The sequence below is a fragment of the Diceros bicornis genome, chromosome 4 (assembly GCF_020826845.1).
Source record: "Diceros bicornis minor isolate mBicDic1 chromosome 4, mDicBic1.mat.cur, whole genome shotgun sequence".
NCBI lineage: Eukaryota > Metazoa > Chordata > Mammalia > Perissodactyla > Rhinocerotidae > Diceros > Diceros bicornis.
This window is the reverse complement of record NC_080743.1, coordinates 98,966,853-98,992,674: the sequence shown is the minus strand read 5'-3', so window position 1 is coordinate 98,992,674 and position 25,822 is coordinate 98,966,853. Positions and strand designations below refer to the sequence as shown.

The window sequence follows — 25,822 nt, the reverse complement described above, 5'->3', positions numbered from 1 at the left end:
GCATATTTTTGAATCAGTGTTGGATTAGTTTTTAACTTAATTTTAGGAGAATAGATTTTTTTTTTTCTATGTTGAGTCTCCCTAGACAAGAATATGTTACTGTAGAGGAGACAAAACTTTTCCTCTACCCTCTTAGGGTCTCTGGCTGGGCCTGAGAATTAAGTTGACATAAGACAAATTGATAGGAGAAAAGCATACAAATTTTATTTTTACATGTACATGGGCACCTTCACAGGAAAATGAAGACCCAAAAAGCAGTTAGGCCTAAGTGCTATATATTAGATTGAACAAAGAGTAGTAATTGTGGAAAATAGTAAGTAAAATATATAGAGGAGAGGCTAAAGGAGGGTAAGGGTTATTTTCAACAAGGCCTGTCGGTTCAGATTTCTCTTGGTCTCAACTCCCCCTCTCTGGCGATAAGAGTGTTTTCTCCTTCTGATCTAAGGAAGGGCATCCTTCACGTGAAAGTTTGAACTCCTGCTTTCAAGAAGGAAAGGAAAAGTCAGAATGCCCTTCTTGCATCTACTGTTTTCAAGTGTGTTTAGCTCAAAGCAATCCTTATTCCAAAGCGGCACGTTTTGGGATAGCATGTTCTGCTCCATTCATTTTAGTCTGTTTCTCTTGTTTCTTCAGGAGTGTTTCCAAGTTTTCTTCACATAGATTTTGCATTTCTTGAAGTGTTTAAACCTAGGCATTTCATTTTTGCTATTTCAAATGGATCTTTTCTTCTATTATATATTCTAACTGATATATATATCAAAACAAGAAAGAAATATGCATAACTCTCATGGACTTTGTTTCTACCATTGGTCATGTGGCTGTAGCTGGTATTTATAAGTACCCGCTTCTAGTATTTGTTCCATATTCACTTTGCCCTCAGCAAGTACTTCATCTGATGGTGGTTCCTCGCCTGATGGGATCACCTAAACCTTTATTCTTGAGGGGTCTGGGCCATTAGCGTTCCTGCCTGTATTGGGTTGTCATAGTTTTCATTGACTTCAATTAGAGGACATGAGAGTAGTACAAAGAGGTGCCCTGGGATCTCCTGCATCCAGACATACTCATCCTCACTACCATTGCATTGAAGCAACGCAATTTCCCCTGGATAATCAGGGTTAATCACAGCAGTCGTGAGAGTAACCCCTTTCTTTGCCTGTTCATTCATTTGTATGAGGGCCCAGACTTGATGAGTCTACAAGTTCAATTTGGGGTTGCCAAAATACAGGATTGCCAGTTTAATTCTAGTATAAGTATGTCCCGTGCAATATTTGGGTCACATTTACACTAAAAAAAGATATTTATTGTTTACCTGAAATTCACGTTTAACTAGGCATCCTGGTTATTTATCCTAGGTATTTTAATTTGCTAAATTTGGCAACTTTAATTTAATAGAACTCTTGTTGTGTCCCAAGGTAGAAGCATTCCTCCATTGGTGGCTAAGACTTTTCGACCAACAGAGAATATTACTTGTTTTATTTCTACTTTTTAGAATTTACTGAGGTTTTAGGATACATCATAATATATGATTAATTTCATTGATATTCCATAGGCACTTGAAATGAAGGTATATTATTTATTAGTAGTATACAGAGTTTGATATATACACATCAAATCTACTTTATTATTGATTAGCTCTTTTGAATCCTTAATTTATATGTCTTAAGCTTAAAGATAAGAATTAAGTAAATTAACAATTTCATAATTATTTTAAATATCACAAATTATTGATAAATAATGAACAGCACATTTTGATTTTTTTCTTATGTCCCATGTATTTTTTTGCTGTTGTTAAAATTACTGCTACATTTTTGGTACATAAGTATTTATAGCTCTTCACTGCAAATCAAACCTTTAACACTATAATATGCCCATCTTTGTGTAATTTAATAATCTTGGTTCTGATGTCCAGTTTCTGGAATATCAACATCATCATCCCTGCTTTTCTTTTGGGTTGCGTTTGCTTGATATAACTTTGCTCTTCCTTTTTTTTTTTTTTTTTTTTGGTGAGGAAGATTAGACCTGAGCTAATGTCTGTTGCTAATCCTCCTCTTTTTTGCTGTGGAGATTGGCCCTGGGCCCATCTTCCTCTACTTTATATGTGGGACAGTTGCCACAAGATGGCTTGATAAGCGGTGTGTGGGTCTGTGCCGAGGGTGCCAACCTGCGAACCCCAGGCCACTGAGGCGGAGCGGGCAAACTTAACCACTGTGACACCAGGCTGGCCCCTCTTCCTCTTGTTTCTAATCTATCTGAGACACTTTTAGGTCTGTCTCCTGTGTACAACATAGAGTTGAATTTTGTTCCAGTTAAAATCTCTTTGTCTTTCAACAGGAAACTTAAGTCCAATTACATTTATTGATATGAGTGATATCCATAGACATGGTTTTGTTATATTATTTCATATTTTGTACTATATGTATACACAGTCGTGCACCACATAACAACATTTCAGTCAGCAGTGGGCAGCATATACGACAGTGGTCCTGTAAGATTACTACCATGTAGCCTAGTTCTGTAGTAGGCTGCACCATCTAGGTTTGTGTAAATGCACTCTACAATATTCACACAATGATGAAATCACCTGACGACACATTTCTCAGAATGTACATATCTGCATTGTTAAGCGATGCATGACTGTATGTGTATGTGTGTGCTATTTATATATATATATATATATGTATATATATATATATTATATTTAGGAAGGTTCAAAATTTGGTTCTAATGGTTACCTTTATACATTTACATTTGTATAATATCATTATTCCCTTTTATCTCTAGGCAGTTTAAATTTGTTCCTTGTTATGAGCAACAGTAAACTTATCTTGTATCCTACCCTCCCTCTCCCCTCCCCACCTCCTCTATCTTTTCTACCAGTAAGTTTATGTCATTTGTATTATCTTACTGTTTATTTTGTATTTAACATTAAATCCTCATATGTGTCTGTAGCTTGAGTTCAATTGCAACTCTTGCAGATGAGGCAATGAGGGAGTTCATTTTCTTTTCCACTCTCTCCCTCATCTCCTCTTTTTTGTTATATCATTTCAGCACTGTCAGAGTAGTGCCAAACATCTATATTTTTATTTCATTAACACTTATATTTCATTCAGTCACTCTTAATTCCACCTTTGCTTTTGTCTTAGATTGACATGTTCAATGTTCACTACCAGTTTTTTATTTGTTAGGTTTTTGTTTTGTTTTTGCTATAGTTTTCCTGTCATCTCTTGGTTGGCTATAATTTGTCCTCTGGTGATTTCTAAAAAAAAAACTCCCAGTGAAAATTATTCCTCAAGTTCTTACAGATTCAAATAATGTCCGAGGCCTTGATACTTAAAAAATAATGTGGCTGGGAATAAAGTCCTTGGCTCATCCTTTCTCTTCTTGACCATCTCGTAGATATTGCTGCATACCTTTTGCTGGTGGATGTTGCTGTGCAGAACTCTGGTGTCAACCCGGAGTTTTTACTCTTAGATGGGACTTGGTCTTTGTTTGCCTCTCTAAAGATATTATTCTTTATCTTTGAAATCTAATAATCCTACTCTTAGCTGTTTTGATATGGACTATTTGGTTCAATTTTTTGCTGCTATGTGATGTGCAATTTTAAAATGTAGATTAAGTAGTATTTTATGTCCGTAACATTTACTTGAAATACATTTTAAAATAGATATTTTGTTCTGTTTTGTGTTCCTTCTTCAGTTTCTCCAATTAAATACGTGTTGATTTTCCTTTGCTTGTCATTTATATCTAACATTTTTTCTCTAATCTTTCTTGTTGTTGTTTCATTTTGTTTGATTTTTTTCATGTTTCCCTTGTTTGCCTTATTGTGTACAGCTCCCAAGAGGGAAAGTGAGAAGATTCAGAACTAAGGTGCTGTTGGAACACTAGGGTGTCCTATTGGAATAACCAGAGACAATACTTTTCTTTTTTTTTCCTGGCTAGATTAGAAAAATTACATTTTTAAGAAATTTAAAAATAAAAAAATGCTTAATGATCATATTTTATCTTATTAAAAGATTCATTTTTCTGTAAGTTATTATTAAATAATTTTCAGGGGCTCTTAAATTGCTGAAGGGAACATTTGCATTAGTGTTCAATCACACTGTAGGTTTATTCCTTGGTGATAGTACAATTTGATATCATATTAACAATGCTGTTTTTCTGTTTTTTTCTTTTTTTTCTGTTACCATAATACACAGAGGGCAGTAAGAGAAACTGAAGAAAGCTTAGGACTTGTCAAGAGCCGTAAAAATGGGGGTGGTGAACAGGCAGTTAATGGTGTAGGGAAGAGGGCAAGCATCTTGGAAGTCAGAAGGAGGCTGCAAACCAGAGGGCATGAGATTTGGGAGCCAGTAATCTAGCTGGGGCTCTCATCCAAAGAAAACTGCAGAACACACTGAAAAGAGTCTTTTATCCTGCATTGTTCTGCCTGAGCTCTGGGTGAACTCCATGCCTGATCTAGCAGGTGCTCAATAATAGATTACAAGGTAAAAGAACAGATGTACAAGCACACACCTCATTGCGGTGATGCAATTTTAATGAATGGAGTACTCAATGGAAAGTGGTATCTGAGAAAACATTGCTTCATTTTTAATATTGAGTTACAATTCTATTTGTTCCGATCCCTTTATACAATTTAATTTAGAGTAGGAAGAATTCCATTAAAATCTTTGATCCTAAAAAGCTTAATATTGTGGTTTAAATGAATGAGTGAATAAAAGAAAAAATAAACAAATTAGCCTTTCTCCTTGATGTCATGAAATTTAGCTCCAAATTGGCCCAAAGGATAATTAGTAATCAAGAGAGCACTATTTTTTTGTTTTTAAATGTTGAATAAAAATTCCATTTCTCCAAACCTCATTGGCAATTTATGTTTAGAGTAAGATGAATTCCACTAAAATCTCTGACCTATCTTATTCAGATATATCTTAATTGGCTCAACCACTAGTCATTGTGACATCCAAGATAAAGGAGTTGACTGGAGTGATCCTCTCCCAGTATGTGTAAGTAAGTAAAGATATTTTCTGACTTGACTATAAACCTAAACTGTGTTAGGTCGTAAAACTCCTGTGCATCTTTGCTGTTTCTTGTACCCTCCAGTAGAATTTGCATCATGAACGTTAGATTTGTAAGGATGCTTTCCCTGACTATTTTTTCCTCTTCACTCACTCGTCCCAGTTGCCACGTGTGAGCCGCCTCCAGCCATCAGCAATGGGAAGCACAGTGGCGATGATGAAGACAGCTACACATATGGCTCTTCTGTCACCTACAGCTGTAACCCTGACTTCTCAATGATAGGCAAAGCCTCCATTTCCTGCACAGTGGAGAATAAAACAATAGGCGTCTGGAGGCCAAGCCCTCCCACTTGTAAAAGTAAGTCACAATGATGAATTCTGGTTTGAGTTGTTTGTTTAAAAGAAAAAGGAAGGTATCTTTATTGGGGGAAATGGAATGATTCAAAGACAAATTAATTATTGCAGTGACGTGGTCATTTATTTGGTCAACTGATACTTATGTATGCTGTACCAGCATATAGTAACAAGCAGCACCAATATCTCATTGGCTTTGCCAAGTAAAAGTTGATTCTCATTCATACTGAGTCTGCTGCATGCCCAGGAGACTCTCTAGGGCAGCTGTAGTGTAGGCATTAGTTTAGCAACCAGCTCAGCAATGCAGGTTGCTTTGATCTTGTGGCATCTCTGTATCCGTGCTTTCACAATCTCTTCAGTAGAGGAAGAAAAAAAAGCAAACTGCCCTGGCTTTTAAGAGCTTTGGCCTGGAAGTGACCACATATCACTTTACATTGCAGCCTTTTGTCCAAAAGTAGTAAGGTATAGACCCTAACTCTAAGGGAACTGGGGAATATCATCTTTTGTCTGTTCAGGAAGTAGAACTGGAAATATTGGTTAGCAATTGTAATGTCAACCACATATTGCCTACAGGGCAAGCAGAACCAACTAAACACCAAAAGGTCAACAGGACAAAGCAAGCAGTAATTGAGCTACAAGAAATATTGTGATATTGTTAGTTTGCTAATCTACAGTATCTCCTTTTGCTACTAAGTGCCTACAGAGTATCACTTACTATTCTGACTCACCACAGGACACAGTCTAATCAGGAGTTGAGAGAGCATGATACTGCAAACAGTTCAAAATGCCTGGACTCTAGACTGCGAGAGGTGGAAATGGCAGAGACTGAGGCTGGAAAGTTAGCAGGGCCAGGTTATGAAGGGCCTCGTGTGTCATTCTCAGGAGTTCAAAACAAAGGTGAGGGGAGACGTTGAAAGGCTTTAACCAGGGAAGTAAATGTGCTACGTTTTAGAAAGAGAATTCTGGCCGCAGCATGGACAACAATTTGAGGTGGGACAAAGCTTCACCCACAGGCACCTACTGCAGCCATCCGGCCAGGTAGTGAAGGTGGCTCCAACTGCAGTCATGGCAGTGGGCCTGGAGAGAAGTTGAGGGATTGAAAAGGAATTAAAGTGTAGGACTCACAGGACTTGATGACTGAAATCTGGGGGAGGGGCAGTTTGTTCTTTGCTTGTGAGGGCACAGAGCTCTGATGTCTTGGCTGCCTCTTCATCATGAACACCACATCATTACCATTGGCCGCTGACCCAACACTAAAATCACCCAGGAAAGTAGACCACTGTAAGGGGAAGATTGGACTTTGGGATTCAGGCTTTGGGGGTTAGATATTGTTAGGGGTTTTTTAAATTGAGATACAATTGACATATAACATTATATTAGTTTCAGGTGTACAACATAATGATTCAATATTTGTATATATTGCAAAATGAACACCACAATAAGTCTAGTTAACATCCATCACCATACATAGTTACAAAATTTTTTTTCTTGTGATAAAAGCTTTTAAGATCTGCTCTCTTAGCAACTTTCAAATAGACAATACAGTATTATTAACCGTAGTCACCATGCAGTACTTTACGTCCCCGTGACTTATTTGTTTTATGACTAGAAATTTGTACCTTCTGACCACCTTCACCCATTTCACTCATCCCCTAAGCCCCACCTCTGGCAACCACCAATCTGTTCTCTGCATCTATGTTGCTAGGGTTTTTTGGATAAGAAAGTTGTAGGACTTTATCCACAACAACTAGCATGATGGGACCTCATTTTGCTGAGGTTCCTAGGAACTGAAAGGATATATATTAAGCTCTAAAGTGTTTTCTTTGTACCTACTTGATATGTACTTGTAGTAGGTCTTCCTTGGAACCATACCAACAATAGCAGTCACATCCTTATTGCCATTTCTCTTTTGTAACTGAGATGTCTTTTCTTATGCTTCTTTAGACATTGTCTGTCGTCAGCCACAGGTTCCAAATGGAATCTTTGTTTCTGGATTTGGACCCCTCTATTCTTACAAAGACGCTATTGTGTTTGACTGCAAGAAAGGCTATATCCTCAACGGCAGCAGTTTAATCCACTGTGAAGCTGATAACAACTGGGATCCTCCTCCTCCCATTTGTGAGCTCAGTGAGTATGGACTGAAGTAGTTTCCATATTTGGCATCTAAAGATACCCAGAAATGTTGGGGGGGGATACTTGTAGGCCTAAGCCCACTTGAATCACAGTAAATCTTAAATTTAGATCAGTAATTTCTTTTATTTTTTTTCTTGGAAAAAAGACTAATTACATTATACTGTGCAGGGCCAGACCAGTGGTGCAGCGGTTAAGTGAGAACGCTCCCCTGTGGCGGCCCAGGGTTCGCAGGTTCGGAGCCCAGGCATGCACCAACACACCGCTTGTTAAGCCCTGCTGTGGTGGCATCCCATATAAAGTAGAGGAAGATGGGTACGGATGCTAGCCCAGGGCCAGTCTTCCTCAAGAAAAAAGGGGAGGATTGGTATCAGATGTTAGCTCAGGGCTAGTCCTCCTCATATTAAAAAAAAAAAGAAAAGAAAACAATACAGTATGTTGTGCAAGGTCACATAACATCACGAAAGGCTACTCCATACGGTCGTGCAGATTGTGCACACTCCATCCCTAAGAGGAGACATTAACGTTGTAGACGTTGTGGATTAGTCTATTTATTTCAACAATTTTCCTACAGTTGATAGAAAATTTTGTTCTAACAAAATCATTATATTACAATAATTATTTTGAAAGATAAATAGCAAAGTGTCCTAAGGAAAAAATGTCTTTTTCTAACTTGCACAAAAGTATTGTATGGACTAACTATGATTCTAACACTCAGAAATTATAAACTCACGCAGATCATTAAAAATAATGTTAATAGTAACAATGATAGCTTGGCGCTAGTCTAGGTACCTAACAAGAATTAACTCAATGAATCCTTCCAAGAATTGTAGGCACTATTATTATCCTCATTTTATAGATTAAGAACCCATTCACAGAGGTTAAGTGACTTGCACAAGGTCGTACAACTGGAAATGGGAGGAAGCCACTAATGCCTTTTGCTCTTACTTCTGCCCTCATGAAATGTCAAGAACCTTACCCAGGGGACTTCTGGAATAGGGGTGCAAAAAGCTTGGGGAAATCTCTCTCCTGGAGAGATATCTATTAAACTGGTCAAAATTAGCAAAGAAAACCATTCAAAGTCTCCAGATTGATCAAAGGACTTACAAGAAATTGATAAGCAGTTATTCAAAAAAATCTATGGAGACTTGGAGCAAACCATGGGAGGCCATTACATTAGAGCTAGGATCTGTACTCGGCCCCCAATAGCCGTATGGGGGAACTGTTTCAGTGGGCTCACAAGTGGCAATTCCCATCTCCCCCAGCTTCCTGGGGTGAAGAGCTATTTGGAGTGGATTTGGCAGCCAGTGAACATCTTGCAATAGCATTTGCCATAGCTCCATGCTTCAGGTGGTAGCAGCCAGACATTAGTATCTGTTCCTCCACCCCAACTCCCATTATACAAGGAAGATCCAAGTAGGGCATCTGTTAAAGAATTCAGTCCTTTCCTGCATAGCCCTCTGTTGCAGTAGGGCTGCTCTGGTGAGCTCAGCAGCCAAGTGGCACCTCCCATCTTCCCCATCTTCCTAAAGTGGAAGAACTATTGTGGGTAAATTTGACAGCCAGTGAACATTGGCAAATCTCATTCTTCCTGGCTCTAGGCTGTGAAATATCTATTTTGGTGGTGGGCATAGCCTGGTGGCAGTACCAGTTCCTACCCCCCCTCTCTTATCTCCTTCCCACAGCTCCTATACTATAGGAAGGATTCTGGTGGGGCAGCTGGTGAAGAATTAGTTCCCCAGTTTCCCCCAGCTCCTGATCCATAGCACAAAAGTTCTGCCAGGGGAGATTTGGAGCAAGCCTCAAAGATTACCAATGCCCTGCCCCTGCCAAGGGACCTGACTTTAATTGGATCAGACTGTGAAACCATTTATGCCCCAGGGAGTTGTCAAAAACAATAGAGCAATCAGCTAACAATTAATGGATACTAACAGCTGTAAGTAACACCAATAGAGGCAGACCAACCAAAAGCTTAATGGGAAAGAGACAAAGAAAAAACCATAGTCATCCCTGGTGGTAGAAAGACTGTGTGCATGCCCAAGGCTGTGCTCTCTTGGGAGCACCATTACAGGCTGCACAATTTGGGGGAAATAGACTTAACAGCACTAGTTCAGTCAAGTCACTAAAGAAATAAACAAGCAAACAAGGAAACAACAACAACTGGCCCTAGAGGTGAGGAAGGGGAATCAATACCTTAAGTTACTACAATATACTATCTAACATGTCCAGTTTTCAACAAAAAATTATCAGACATGCAAAGAAACAGGAAGGAACGATCCATACAAAGAGGAAAACCTGATAATAGAAATTGCCTTTTGAAGGGGCCCAGATGTTAGTCTTAGCAGAAAAGAAGTTCAAAGCAGCTATTATAAATATGTTTAAAGAACAAAAGAAAACAGTATATAAAGAATTACAGAATGGTATTATAACAATGTCTCATTAAATAGGGAATATCAATAAAGATAGAAATTACATACAAAAAATGAAAATTCTGGAATTGAGAAGCACAACAGTGAATTGAAAAATTCACAAGAGGAGCTCAACAGTAGATTTGATTTGGCAGAAGAAAGAATTGGTGAATTTGAAGATAGATTGATTGAGATTATGCAATCTGAAGTACAGAGAGAAAAAAGAATGAAGAAAAATGAAGAGAGCCTCAGAGAAATATGGGACACCGTTAGATGGCTCAACAAACATGTGTTCCAGAAGGAGAAGAGAGAGAGAAAGTATCAAGAACCCAATCAGGAAATAACGGATGAAAACGTCCCAAATTTGACTAAAAAATACATTAATTTACAGATCCAAGAAGGTCACTAAACTCAAAGTAGGATAAATACAAAAAGATCCACACCAGAAGACATCATAGTCAAAATGTTGAAAGCCAGAGATAAAGAGAAAATGTTGAAAGCAGCAAGAGAAAAGCAACACATCATGTACAATGAAAACCCAGTAAGATTAACATCTCACTTCTCAGCAGAAACAATGTAGGCCAGAGGGCAATGAGATGACATAATCAAAGTGTAGAAACAAAAAGTCACCCAAGAATCCAACAAAACAATAAATTGTTATAACTATTGCTTTATACGATTTTATGTTTCATGTCTCTTAAAGTAGCTGAGAGAATAAAGGAGAGCAAATATATATTTATAGAGTTTATTATATTAATCTTCTTTCTACAATTTCTTTTTTTGTTGTTGAGGAGGACTAGCCCTGAGCTAACATCATTGCTAATCTTCCTCTTTTTGCTGAGGAAGACTGGCCCTGGGCTAACATCTGTGCCTATCTTCCTCCACTTTATATGGGACGCCACCACCGCAAGGCTTGACAAGCTGTGTGTCTGTGCGCACCCAGGATCCAAACCTGCGAACCCTGGGCCGCCGAAGCGGAGCACGCACACTGAACCGCTATACCACCGGGCCGGCCCCCTTTTTACCATTTCTGGTTCTCTTCATTTCTTCCTGTGGATTCAAGTTACCATCTGGTATCATTTCCATACTCCAATACAGTTTTGTTCTCACCTACCTCCTTTGTGTTCCTATTGTCAAATATATTACATTTTTATGTGTTATAGCCTTAACAATGCAACACATATACATATTGTTTTAAGCAATTGCTGCTTAAATTAGTTAAGAGAAAAAGAAATATACAATTATACTGCCTTTTTAATTACCTACATAATTACTTTTGCTGGTGCTCATTGTTTTTCTGTGTGGATTCAAATTACTGTCTGGTGTCACTTGCTTTCAGCCTGAAGAAGTTCCTTTAGTATTTCTTTGAAGGTGGTTGTCTGGCAATAATAAGATACCACTTCACAGCCATCAGTATGGCTATAATAAGAAAGATAGACGATAACAAATGTTATCAGACGTGGAGATGTGGAAAAAATGGAACCCTCATACATTGCTGGTGGGAATGTAAAATGGTGTAATCATTTTGGAAAAGAGTTTTGGCAGTTCCTCAAAAGTTTAAGCATGGACTTACCATACTCTATGTATGCCTCAACAATTACCCTCCTAAGTATCTACCCAAGAGAAATTAAAACAGTTGTCGACACAAAAAAAACTTATGTGAATGTTCATAGGAGCATTATTCTTAATAGCCAAACAACCCAAATGCCCATCAACTAAAAACCAGATAAGCAAAAAGTGGTATATCCATGCAATGGACTATCATTTGGAAATAGAAATGAATGAAGTATTGATACCTGCTACCACATGAAGGAAACTTGAAACATCATGCTAAGTGAAAAAAGCCAGTTACACATGTTGCATAAGTCCACTTATTTGAAATGTCCAGAATAGGCAAATCCACATTGAGAGAAAGCAGATCAGTGTTTTCCAGGGCCTGGGGGCAGGTAGGAATAGGGAGCGACTGCTAATGAGTACAGAATTTCTTTTTGGGTTGGTAAAAATATTGTAAAGTTGGATAGGGTGATGGTTGCACAACTCTGTGAATATACTAAAAACCATTGAATTGTATATTTTAAATGGGTAAATTTTATGATATGTGACTTATGTCTCAATAAAACTGTTAAAAAAGAATATTACTCTATATAGCATTTTAAATGTTTGAAGATAAAATGTAATAAACATCCAACTTGGCAGATGTTTTTATTATATTCCCATAACATGTGAACCAGTAGAATGAGAAAAGAGTGAAGAGGACAAGACACAGGGTCTAGGCTCAAAAGATGCTTGGTGCTTGGTTTGTTCTTGTCAGGCCCTTAAATGACAAAGTTCCTGGTGTCATCTGGATAAGAGGAATGACTCTTGTTTATTTTCCCCAATCAGTCAGGAAACAAGCAAGTTACATTCATTTGTCTGCAACAGTTCTCCAATGTATCTACCTATCAAGCCTAATGCTTCAATTCAGAAACTAAACTTTCTGAAGTACAATGAAGAGGAAGGAGAATCAACATTTTGGATAGTTGGCACAACACACAGAAACCACTTGGTAGCGCCCTTAGTAAGACCCTCTCTGGTGCCACACACATTTGGGCAGACATTCATGTGTGTTTTCTGGTGTGGCTGATTCATCAGCCGTGGCAGGCTGGCTCCTGGCTGGAAGAACACATGACACCCTTTGATAGGACAGGCCATTGAGCGCCGATGCATTGCTAGTAACAGGGTCCTTTTCTCTTGTTCTTCGTTTATGAGCAGATGCTTGTACTAACTTACCAGACATCCCACATGCCTCCTGGGAACCCTTTAGGTATCACCAGCCAACAAAAGAGGACCTGTATGATGTTGGGACTGTGTTGAAGTACCACTGCCAGCGTGGCTATAAACCTGCTTCAGATGAACCTACAACTGTGATTTGTCAGGAAAATTTCAGGTGGACTCCATACATAAAATGTGAGGGTGAGTTTCTGTTTTTGAAATCTTTTTATATATTCACTGTCCAGCATGTACTAGGATTTTCTACCTTAAATGAATATAATTTTATCTCTCAAGATAAGTTTAAAATTGTATTAATTCAATAGAATAGTGAACTCATTGCCAGAAGGGACCATAAAGGTCTTGGAGTTTGAGGAGCTGAGAAATTATAGCCTTTCCTTATCCTCGTTCAGAATCAAATGAGATGTAGACACACAAGTCAAACATTACGCAGATTAAGTATGAACTTCATTACAGGTAAAGGTAGACTGGAGAATACGGCTCAACTATAGCCAGAGTCAGACTCCCAGCACAGCCCTTTCCTCCTCACTGTAGACTCTGGGGCCCTTGGTAGAAGGAAAGTCTGTGAAACAGTCCTGAACTCAACCAGCTGCAAGGTGACTTGTGTCACAGATCTCTTGAGCCATGGGACTGCGGGCTGAAAGAGCTGGATCTCGTGACCTGGGTCTTGTGACCTGCCTCTAGAAGACAGATCCTGACCCCTGACCCAGTGTTCTTGCCTCAGTAGGATAGAAAGGAGACTTTCTGCAGTCTTACTGGTAGGAGACGTCCCTTCTCTTTTTGCGAGAATAAGTGAGGGGCTGAGAGACAGGTGGATGCAATTTTATGGGCCTTGATAGAACTGACAACAGAGGGAGAAAATGCTTCCTTCCACACATCTGTCAGAACCTTGCCATTTTAGAGATAAAGACACTGAGGATCTGAATATAGGGAACTTTATTCTACAGAGTAGAATTTGAAAAGTATGTGAAATGCACAAATAATGAAAAATAGTAGTTTAGATTGACCTATTGCAAGATTATTCACTTCACCTTAGGACTTAAAGTTTAATTGCAGTTATTCAGACTCATTTTGGGGAAATAGAATGAATGATTTTAACAAAGTAACTGAATTAAAAATATATTTAACAAAAATTATTGCCACCAATTAAATATGTTGATAAGTGCAAGCCTTTGAGGATCCTCTTTAATGAATAAAAAGCAATGACATGTAATTAATACACTAATTTTTTAATATAAATGAATGTTTATACATGTTTAAAAACCTACTTTTGAATTATATGTATTTTACCCATTATGGTCTTATTGACTTAATTATTTAATCAAGGATATTTTTTTAACCATTTAAAAAGTAGAAAAATGATATTTATCCAACTTATCATAAAATCTGATTAAATATGAATTTGGACTTATGACAAACATTTAAAAGTGTTTTCTACAACAAAGCATTACATAAATATTATTGATACAATTTAGAAATGATATAAATGTTGAGTATTTTTATGATAATTCATAAACAGATGAGCACTGAGAGTATTTGAGTATCCCTGCAAGACCCCACTGTGGTGCTGGCCAACCTTCTGATAAGGGAATAGAGCATTTTATTCTGTTCTGATGTTTTCTCTTACATCAAACAATATCAAGTTCTATCTGAAAGTATTTCTACTAATAAAAAATTATATCCCTATATCAGCTCTTACTGCATTAAAAATGAATGAATTTGAATAGCTATTTCTCTTAAATTTGGCACCAAAAAAGAAAAATCCTGGCCATAAGCAATAATTTAAATTTATATCTACGCAGTAGCTGTCAGGTAGATATAAACTTTTGAGAACATTCTTCCTCCTATAACTGGGGAAGTGCAAGCTATTAAAGAACTTAATGATGATGTAACCCTAATGAAGCCGTAAGGAGATGGATGTTATTTGTCATTGCTCTTGAAAAATTCTGAAAATTTACATTTTCATACAGGTTTAACCCAACTTCTCATTTTGGAGCCTCCTAATGAAAATATTTAGTTGGAGGGAGATGACTGGGTTGGTGTCTTTAGCATGTCAGGGACTGGAGAACAGACTCCAGTGGCTCAAGTACCCTTTTCTCTTTCCCCAGTCTCTCCTCAGTGGTGAGATCTTCCAAAGGTGGAACTGAGGGAGTCAGCCGTAGGAGCCTCCTCAGGGCGATTTTACTAACCATTAGCCTCCCTTTTTATTTTTAGAGGTATGTTGCCCAGAACCAGAGCTGAAAAATGGCAAAATCCTTGAACACAGAAAAGGTAGTAGGGTCATCAGCTGTGGCTATTTCTACGGAGACACGGTTACATATTCATGTTTTGAGAAAAGAAAGTTTTCCGCTACTTGCCAAGGAGATGGCACGTGGCATCCCAAAACACCTTTTTGTGATTACGGTAAGAGCTAATGGAATTATCTTATTTTAGAAGTTTCTTCATATCAAAGTGATGGAGATTATTAAGAGAAGTGGGTTTTTTTTGTTTTTTTGTTTTGTTTTGTTTTGTTTTTGGTGAGGAAGATCAGCCCTGAGCTAACATCTGCCAATCCTCCTCTTTTGCCGAGGAAGACCGGCCCTGGGCTAACATCCGTGCCCATCTTCCTTCACTTTATACGGGACGCCACCACAGCATGGCTTGATAAGCGGTGGTCGGTGCGCGCCCAGGATCCGAACCAGTGAACCCTGGGCTGCCGCAGCGGAGCACGCGCACTTAACGGCATGCACCACCAGGCTGGCCCCCAAGGGAAGGTTTTACATTAGGTAAAAGAATTTATATACCCTGCATGATTCTTGGAGTGGATAAATTTGTTAAAAAACACTGTACACTGTGCCCCCCTGCGCGCCCCACCCAACTTTCTCTCTCTCTCTCTTTTTTTTTTTTTTGCTGAGGAAGCTTAGCCCTGAGCTAACATCTGTTCCCAATCTTCCTCATTTTGCTGAGGAAGACTAGCCCTTAGCTAACATTTGTTGCCAATCTTCCTCATTTTTTGCTTGAGGAAGATTAGCCCTGAACTAACATCTGTGCCAATCTTCTTCTACTTTACACCACAGCATGGCTGACAAGTTGTGTAGGTCCATGCCCGGGATCTGAACCTGTGAACCCAGGCCGCTGAAGCGGAATGTGCCAAACTTAACTACTACACCAGGAGGCTGGCCCCACAATGTTCTCTTTTTTCCTCCAGTGGTTGTCCCCATTGTCTTGACTTTCCTGGCTTTCTTTTCTTTTCTGAATCAGTGAAAATAGGCCACATCTAATAGATCAGCTAGACTTTTGAATTATTGCCTTCTGTTTCTTGGTGTTTATTCTCTTTTCTTCTCTTCCTTCTGGTCCATATGCCTTAACCTGCAGTACAAGACCCCTCCAAATCTATTTGAACCTGCCTTTCTGAACTTGCTTCCTTTCTTCCGCTGCCTCCAGGCCCTCCTTCAGACTCTCCCCAATGTGAAATTCCTACCTCTCCCTCACCGAGAGCACTTAAATGCTAAACACAACCCTCCCTTCTCCCATTATTCTCCCAAAGGGGCCAGGCACTAGTTGCAGCTTAGAAATCAAAGGAATTGTTCTTATGTCCCCTGGTAGAAGTGTTCCCACTTTGCCAACCAGGACTTTTCAATCTGTAGATCCCAGAGTTTCAGGGATGAGAAGCACAATTTTCCCAAGTAGCTCACTTAGAATGAGGGTAAGTGGGGCCACTCATGCTTCCATCTCCTGGACCCATGCATTTTATTTTATTTTACTGGGGACTGAATACCGTACAAAGGTCAATCTCTGATTTAAAGTGAATACTGCATTCTGGAAGATAATGTAAAGTAATATTGTAAAGTCCCATCATTGTAAAGTATTGCCTCTCAACTGGCACTTCAACTATGCCTTTAACAGGCCACTCCAGTGTTCTAACAGGTCTGCAGGTACTGGGTGATGCAGTCTATAATATGAGTAGTACATTCCACGGCCGTGGTCCCACTGCCACATCTCTTTTGCTGTGAGTGAGTCTTCTAGTTGCATGTAGTGGGATCCTATGTCAATTGTTTAAATACTCTATAATCCTTCAGATAACAGTGCAACTGAAGTCCTGAAGGAAGGAAAGGCCAACCCATACCTGGATAGTTGTTTATTTCTGTCAGAACAGATATCTCTTCCTTCCAGGTGGAAGAGGGTCCAATATAGTCAACGTGTTACCAAGTGGCTTTTTGGTTGTCTCAAGGGATGGTATCATATCAGGGACTTGGCATTGTTGCTGGCGGAATGGAGATGCAGTGACCGCAGCCCTAGTAAGTGGGAATCCATGCTGTTGGGCCCATGCTTATCCTCCATCCACGCCACTGTAGGGGAGGAAGAGAATTCCTCTACCCACTCTACGTCCTTCTGGCTGGTCTATGAATTAAATTGACATGAGACAGAATAACAGGAGAAAATCAAACAAAGCTTTATAACATGTATACATGGGAGAAACCCAGGAAAACTGGGTAATTCAGCCAGAATGGCCAAAGCTGCCACTTGAAATAGCACTTTTAGCTAAAGACAAAGGAAAGTGTTGGGGGTAGTGGTTTAGGACTTCAAAGGCTAGGAAGGCAATTCACATGGAGATGGAAAAGCAAATGTTTGGTAAACAGAACTTTGATAAGGATGGGCTTAGCAAGGACCCTCCCAGTTTATCAATACCCAGAGTTGTCTATGGTGATGGCCTACCCTGGGAACAGGCCTTCTATCTTAAATTCTTTTAGGCAGTTAGGGGGAAGGTCGAAGGTCTTTTCAGAGTTTTTTGTTTTCAAAAATAATCAAGGCAAGGCAAAGAGACACATTTCAGAGTGGCCAATTCTGATCCCCCACACCACTGTTAACCTAAAAGTAAAGAGCCAAAATGAGAGGCAGAGAGGCATTTAATTTGGGATCATGCAATTTGGGGTACATAGATTTAGGTAGAAACCCAAATAGTGTCCCACTAGGGAGTAAGAGGTAGGGGCTTTTAAAGGCAAAAGGGGGAGGTTTGATTACAAAGAATGTTAATTGGGGTTGACTGTGGAAAGCTAATCTTGGATAAACACAATTGATTGCTAAGGCTACAGCTAGAGGGAGGCAAAAGTCCCATCCGCGTGGTGAGTTGCCGGTTTCTTGCAGCCCTCTCTCAATATTTGTGCCTTGACTCAGCTCAAAAGTCCCCGATGAGGATGTGCATAAGACCCAATTCCTTAATATCCTCCTAGCTCCATGTTAAAGCCCTTAGACATAAGTGACTCTGTTTTGTTTCATATTTTACACCTCCATGGCCGCTTTGCTCCTCTTCCTCTCATGACAGTGCTGGTGAGGCCAATGTCAGAGGATGGCTGACTTCCACTGGCTGAGATGTTTTTTTCTACTTGGTTATTTAATGCCTCTTCCATTGGGGATGGTCTGCTGGTTTTAACATGCCAAATAAAAACTTCACATTTCCCAGTCACTCCCATATGTCCAGTCACCTACTTCTACTCCAGATCTCCTCGTGCCCAATCTTCCCATCTTTGTCCTCAAGGGCTCTGACAGACAAGCCATTCATTCCAGGCCATGAATTCTAATTTAATGTATCCTTAGGCCACTTTTTTTTCCGACAAAGAGAACGACCAGAGGTACCACCTAAAGCTCTGCCTATGAGGAAGATTTCCCCTTACTACTGTCTTTAAGACCACCCCTGATTGGACTCTCATGCAGCTTCCATCCATTTTAGCTTGCACACATGTACCAAAAATACTTCTCTGTGAAGCAGGCTCAGGCTTTCCTCTGTTCTGCCAGTTGGCTATAATGGATACCCCATATAGCCATAAGTGTGAGCGAAGGGAGAGGCACTTGTCCAACAGTTGATGGGCACAAGGAGCATCTGAGCTCCCTGTTTGTATAGCTTGCTTGTGTCATCTGGTCCTGCTCATGCTCAATCCCAGATGCACCACTTCCATTTTATAATGGATTGTTGCCTGCCTGGCCTTACAATTTGATGAGTCTGGTAGACCAACCTCATGATGAGTGATTCTGGCACATGGTCACTTGATGACCCAAGGTCAGGAGCTGTTACTGTCAGGACCACGTAACACGCCAAGTGTCATATTTCAAAAAGCACCTAATTTTCTGCAGCAGTGCATGGTGTAGGTCAGGATGTCGAGGGTCTATGGCATTTGCACGTTTTGCTACTATAGCCACCATCAGTACAGCAGGCTCTGTAGGGTCCTAAGCTCCAAGCAACAGGGATGCTTTCACTGCAGACTGGATCTGCCGCTCAGTCCTTTGCCAGCATGGCCCCACTCAAACCTGGCTGTCTTCTGTGTCACCTAGCATATGGATTGGAATAATATTCCCAAGTATGGAATACACTGCATCTAGAATCTGAAAAGGTCTACAAGGCATTGTGCTTTCTTCTTCGTGATGGGATGTGCAATTTGCAATAATTTGACTTCAGTTTGGATGGGATAGCCTAGCAAGTCCTGACCCCTGAACCTCTAAAAATTTTACTGATGTGGCAAATGCCTGACTCTTTACCTTCTATACTCTGGAGCATCATCATGCAAATTGGAAAAACCCAGTCCTTCCCTCCACATCCTGTTTCTCCTGTGTGTCTCTTTTACTACTCATTCAGAACACTCACAACGTTTCTGGTGACCAAATATATGGGGTTTCTCCCCGCCCACCAAGGAATTCTCCACAACACAGCTGGATGTCCTACAATTTAACTCAATTATGACACTATCTACCTGGGGATAGTATCAGATCCCACAGGTTAAGGGCTCGGTCCCACAAGACTGCCCCCCCACTCCAGATGCCAGTCGCAAGTAGTAGGTCCCCAAGTTACCCACAACTTCTGTTCGACTTGGCTACAAATCAGAGGTTCCCACGACCCCTTCTCAGGTTCTATTAATTTGCTAGAACAGCTCACAGAACTCAGGGAAACACTTACTTATGTTTACCAGTTTATTAAAGGATATGATAAAGGAGGCAGGTAAACATCCAGATGAAAAGATACATAGAATGAGGTATGGGGGGTCCCTAGTGCAGGAGCTTCTGTCCCCGTGTAGTAGAGTTGCATCACTCTCCTTCACTAACCTGGAAGCTCTCTGAATTCTGTACTATGGGGATTTTATGGAGGCTTCCTTATGTAGGCATGATCAATTATTAACTCTGTTTCTAGCCCCTCTCCCCTCTCTGGAGGATGGGGGAGGGTGGGATTGAAAATTCCAAGCTTCTAATGATGGCTTGTTCTTTCTGGGGACAAGCCCCCATCCAGGAGCCCACCCAGAGTCACCTCAAGAGAACAAAAGATACTCCTAGTCCTCTTAGCACTTAGGAATTTACACGGGTTTTAGGAGCTCTATGCCAGGAATCGGAGCAGAGACCAATGTATACATTTTTTTTCCCTATGATCTCACATCATGCTAGCTTCTTCTTGCTCATTAAGTAGAATTAACATGATGCCATTGATATACTGGATCAGTGTGATATTATGTGGATGTCCAGATGGTCATGATATCTTTAGACTCTATTATGACAGGGGCAGGTGAGTTACCACAGCCCAGAGTTAAACCTGCAAATACATCATGTGTATGCAAACTGTTTCTGACCTTCTTTTCTTTTCTTTTTTTTTTTTTTTGTGAGGAAGATCAGCCCTGAGCTAACATCCATGCTAATCCTCCTCTTTTTGCTGAGGAAGACCGGCTCTGAGCTAACATCTATTGCCAATCCTCCTCATTTTTTTTCCCAAAAGCCTCAGTAGATAGTTGCACATCCTTCTAGTTGCTGTATGTGGGACGCGGCCTCAGCATGGCCAGAGAAGCGGTGCATCGGTGCACGCCCGGGATCCGAACCCAGGCTGCCAGTAGCGGAGCGCGCGCACTTAACCACTAAGCCACGGGGCCAGCCCATGACCTTCTTTTCTGATAGAGATGGAAAAGAAGGCCTCCGCTAAATCAGTGGCCTCATTTACCTGAAGATACATTTATCTGTTCTAACAAAGATACCACATCTGGTGCAGTAGCTGCAATAAGGGCTAAAATCTTGTTGAGTTTTCAACAGTCTACTGTAATTTTCCAGAATCCTAGTTTTTGTAGTAGACAAACTGGTGAAGTAAATGGGAATACGATGGGGATGACCACTCATGCATCTTTAGATCTTTAAGAGTTGCGCTAATTTCCCCCTTCCCCCCTACTCCTTGGTACATGATATATTTTTTAAATTTACTTTCTTTGCTTCAAGGGGGAGGGGTGTGGGCAGTATCAATGGCTTCTACTTGGCCTTCCTGGATATGATAGCTCTTACCCCATAGGCCAAGGACCCAGTATGGGGATTGGGCCAACAACCCACCGAGTGGTCTAATAGGAGAGCCACAATGATTCCTCAGCCTGAGGCTTACAGGAGGGCAGCACAGGTCTTGGGTTTGGCTAAGTGATCCTGTGGGCAGGGAAGATGACAGGACAGAATGAAGCCTACAAACCACACAGGTTCTGGGGTGTGTTATTGTATATGTTCTACAAGCTCATGCTCTCTCACTTTTATGTCCCATCATCAAGATTGCAATTTTCCTCCTACCATTGACCACGGACGTCATAAAGAAGTTGATGCATACAGTCTTTTCACATATGAGTTTATATATGAATGTGACGAAGGATACACTCTGGTTGGACAGGCCAGACTCTCCTGCCATTTTTCACAGTGGTCATCTGCAGCTCCTCAATGTAAAGGTAACTTCAGGTCCCTTTTCAGATCATTGCTAAGTGGGTGGAACTGTCATGATAGAATTCAGAGTAAGGTTTCTTCTCGGCCAGAGGCAGCATGAAAACATTTGATTTGATTTGATTTATTTTAAATAATTACTATAATCAGATGGTACCCAATGCAAAAAAGTATAAGGGACGTACAGAAGCAATAATCTCTCCCCTACTTCTTTTTCCCAGTCACAAAATTCAGCCTCCTTGAGGCAGCCCCTATTCCTAGTTTCTCATATATTTCCAGAAATATCCTATAAGTGGCACATTTTATCTGAGTGTAACTGTGGCCCGTAGCAAAATTTTCACAGAAGCTTACTCTAGCATGAATGTAGGCTCTTGTGGGCTAATTCCAAACATCATAAATGAGAGGTTTATCTATCAGAGCCTTGTGCAGGGCACCACTTGCCTTGATGTAGGTGTGTAGTGGGGGACTTCTAGTTTGCCACCCTGTTGTGGGATCAGGAGAAGGCAAGATCGGGTCTGATTTTTATATACACACAGGTTTAATATCACCTTGCCCTCAACAACTCCAGGGATGATTTGACACCATTGTCTCCATTGCACACAGGAGGATGATAGGCAAGAGGGAAAAGTTCATATCCAGTGTCTTGCAGGCATCAAGATACGAGGGATATTTGCTTTGTTAGCTGAGAATCTGGGGTCACATGCCCTTTTTATATCCTGTCATGTTTATTTAGAAACATTATGACCGTGACCTTGGACAAGTTTCTTAACCTGTCTGTATCTCTACTTTCTCCTAGATAAAACGGAAATAACAACAGTACTCACTTTATAGAGCTGAATGAGACTTAAATGAGATGGTTACAGAAAATGCTCAATTCAAATCTGATGTGTAGCCAAGGCTCAATAAAAATGTTAACTAATATTATTGTTATCAAAATGAAAAAAAAAGATAAAACGATTAGCAACATCTACTATAGTTCATTCTTATAATCCTAGCCTGTCATCATGTCTTTTTTCTTAGATTTGCAGATTACTTAAAATTGTGTTTCCATCGTAGCTCTGTGTCTAAAACCGCGGATAGAGCATGGACAGCTCCTTGTGGTTAAGGATCAGTATATTACACCTGAAAATGTCACCGTCCAGTGTGACTCTGGCTATCGTTTGGTTGGTCCCCAAAGTATCACTTGCTCAGAGGACAGAACCTGGTACCCCGAGGTACCCAAATGTGAGTGGGTAAGTGGCACAATTCAAGGAAGTTCCTGTGCTATCAGACCCTAAAAATGGTGCCTCCCCCAAAGCACTGTCCCCGCCAGCAACGGTGAGATCTGACTTGTCAGGGTTCATTTCTGTGGCATTCAGAGGAACTCTCTTTTTTGACTTGAAGCGCTCTGGGGAGTCAGGAGCGGTGAGTTTTCTGGCTCTCACTTGAGAACAGGAAAAACTGAGTGCCTTAGGGTGAGGAGAGTCTCAGAGACCTGGGAGTACTGACTCAGAACTTTGCTTCTTCTAAACTATACAATGTACTGTGTTCTGTTTCTGGATGGTCAGCAGAAATAGCCTCTGTCCCCATAGAGGCCTTCTGGGAAGCTGTCTCAGAACAGATCTATATCCCTCTGGGGAAGACTATGGTGGGCCCCAAAGTGTTTTCTGCTTTTCCCACTCACCCACCAGTCCTGGGGTTGGTCTTGGTTCTGATCCTGTGGTCCTGCCATTGTGAGAATGCACCCCCCACTCTGCTTCACAGTTTAGGGAGAAGCCACTCAACCACACTCACCACCTGTGTCTCTTTTAGGAGGTCCCTGAAGGCTGTGAGCAGGTGGTCATAGGCAGAAAACTCATGCAGTGTCTCCCAAGCCCGGAGGACGTGAAAATGGCCCTGGAGCTGTATAAGCTGTATCTGGAGATTGAACTACTAAAACAACAGTTAGGCAAGGAAGAGAAATTCACTCTGAAGTCGCCACTGTAATTCTTCCCAAAAGAGGGAGCAGAACGTGCCTTGCCGCCTTCAATACAACATGGATCGCTTCAGTTTATCAACTTTGCCGTCTCTTTTGCACCGTCATTCCTGGTAATAATGTCTAGGAAGGATAATTGGTTAACGTTTATGCTTTGGGACTGTGGAATTATCGATCATCTGTGTGGCTCATGCTTTTGCTTTCCTGGACACAGAGTGCACATATTGTTCAATTAAAACATTTACATAGCAAAAACGGTTTTGTCTTCGTGGTCATTAGGACTCCATGAAATGAGGTCCCTAAACAAACCCATTACATAAAGTTAATACATTTATTTTACTCTAGCCCGTACTTGGAAATATGGATTTGGGTTTTCACCGATACATTGCCCTGGATTGCCTTTACTCCACATGTGCAAATCACTCTGGGCCTCAGTATTTGGATTAAATGTCATCACACCCTGAAAGCCTTGTCCGTTCCCTCCTGTTTGAAGGGAGTTGGGCCCTTTTCTAAACCCCCATGCGCTGGGCCTCCGCCTCACTAGTGCTACCTCTTGACTTTTGCCTTACAGGAAGGGGATTTATGTTTGTGTCTGACCCCCTTGTTCCATCCTGCCAGACTGAACTCTGAAAGACTGATGAACGTGAAGCCCACACAGCAGCCACGTGTGCATCCCAAGTCCTCCATCTGATTTGGTCCTCATTTTCCTCAATAACAAAGTAAAATGGCTCAAGCAACTATCCCACACATAAGGAGAAACCCGATATCACTCACATTTACATCTCGGGATATTCCGGAGGCTTTTATTCCTTCCACTCATCACTTCCTCCAACTCTTGCACCCTCTGAAATCTCTCTCTCACTCATATCTCAGCTCCTTTGGTTGTCTCATCTCTCTTTTGTGCACAGAACCCCATGGGGAACATTGGCCTCTTTCGTTTAATTTGTCCAAACATCCTCTAATGAAGCAATGGCGTATAGCAGGCTTTCACTGAACTGTAGATATAACAGAGGGGCTTGAACTGTTAGAGAAACCTACTTAACACAAAAGATATCTACCTATGGTCTTAAAAGCCATTTGCCTGCTCCTGCTCTAGGAGTTCCTTTTGGTTGATGTTTATTTTGGGTTTCCCCTGAGACAAAGATTTGTGGGTAACTAGTTTCCTTGGGAGGTGGTCCCAGAAAGCACTATGACTGGGTAGGATAGTAAGATGGGAAAGGGAGGAGTGACTAAATAGGGAATATTATCAAGGAGGTCATTGCTGTTGCTAACAGACACTCAATCATGCTGACCACCCTCTGAGAGTACATGGAACACAATTTGGACTTGTCCTTCCCAGGACAAGGACCTGGGGTATTTATCTACCAATCCCTCCTCTCGTTGATGAAGACTCGCTACAGCAGCATTGACTCCCAAGCACATCTGACTCACACTGCGGGCCAGCTGAGCAGGCTCCTGAGGGCTGGGATCACCCTCAAGCAGAGGCACTGGTAGCCAATGCACTATGGGGCTGCTTGCGGTAACCTCCGGGGCAGAGATATGGGCAGAGCACACATGGCCTCTTCTGCAGTTGCCTTTTCTCTGTGGCTCTCTGTTGACACACTGTTCTAGTCTATCACTCTTTCCCTACTCGAATCTCTCACGTCCCTTTATCAGACTCCAGCAACAGTTTGCTTTTTGCTGCCCCTAACGCAATTCCCCTCATTTTTTTAGAGTGAGCTGTTTAGTTTTCCATCTCCCATTGGGCTCTGTTCCTATCCTGGTATCTCTTACTATCTGAATTCTCACAAATCAAATATTTTCTACTACTGCCTAGAAAACAACCAAAATTCACCAAGAAGTCAACAATCCACTATCACAAATACCGATTCTCCCCTTTTTGGTTCGGAGTATGAGGATGTAGCACAAGCCCCAGTGGTGCCTCAGACATTCTGTGAATAGGATCGCATCGCCATCTGCTCTCATTGTTTAAATATCTTGTGTATTATAACTACCATCTCCACATTATTCACGAAAAATATGATCTGAGGAAGTGGAAGATACCGTCTGGAATGTGGGTGAGCTGAGGAGGCTTAGGAAAGCCGTATTAGAAGGATTTACAAGAGAGGAACTTGTTCATCCTGATGCTCATTGAAGGTTTGAGTGAGAGGAAGGAAAGGAACCTGGATATCTTATAAGAAAAATTTAAAATATGTTTTAGAACATATGGAAAAATAATTGCCATTGCCTTATGAAGAAGGGGGGCAGATGTTTCATTTCAAAAAAAATGATTTGCCAGCATTGTCTGATGTTAGCAGCAGCTGTGTAATCATAAGCAAAGGAAACCCAAACAGGTGCCCGTTGTGTTTATGTCTGTGTCTCCTGCGGTGGTTCTCCATCTACTCCCAACACCAACGCGCCTGGAGGAGAGGACGTTGACCAGTTCCTTGGGGTTGCATGTGGATGAATATCTGGCAATTTCTGTTTCACTCACTGGCTCTTAGGAGTTCTCACTTACCTTC

At 40.8% G+C, this 25,822-nt stretch overlaps 1 protein-coding gene across 1 annotated transcript in view; it reads left to right on the top strand.

Annotated features, from left to right (window-relative positions):
* Positions 1-23,558, top strand: part of C4BPA (complement component 4 binding protein alpha) — a 36,388-nt gene extending 12,830 nt beyond the window's left edge. Inside the window, exons 5-12 of the mRNA XM_058540161.1 lie at positions 4,919-5,004; positions 5,176-5,370; positions 7,311-7,493; positions 12,656-12,856; positions 14,888-15,076; positions 21,205-21,375; positions 22,424-22,599; positions 23,159-23,558. Of these exons, the coding sequence (XP_058396144.1) occupies positions 4,919-5,004; positions 5,176-5,370; positions 7,311-7,493; positions 12,656-12,856; positions 14,888-15,076; positions 21,205-21,375; positions 22,424-22,599; positions 23,159-23,332 (1,375 nt within the window). The 3' untranslated portion in view covers positions 23,333-23,558. The remainder of the gene's footprint in view (positions 1-4,918; positions 5,005-5,175; positions 5,371-7,310; positions 7,494-12,655; positions 12,857-14,887; positions 15,077-21,204; positions 21,376-22,423; positions 22,600-23,158) is intronic.
* The last annotated feature ends 2,264 nt before the right edge of the window (positions 23,559-25,822 follow it).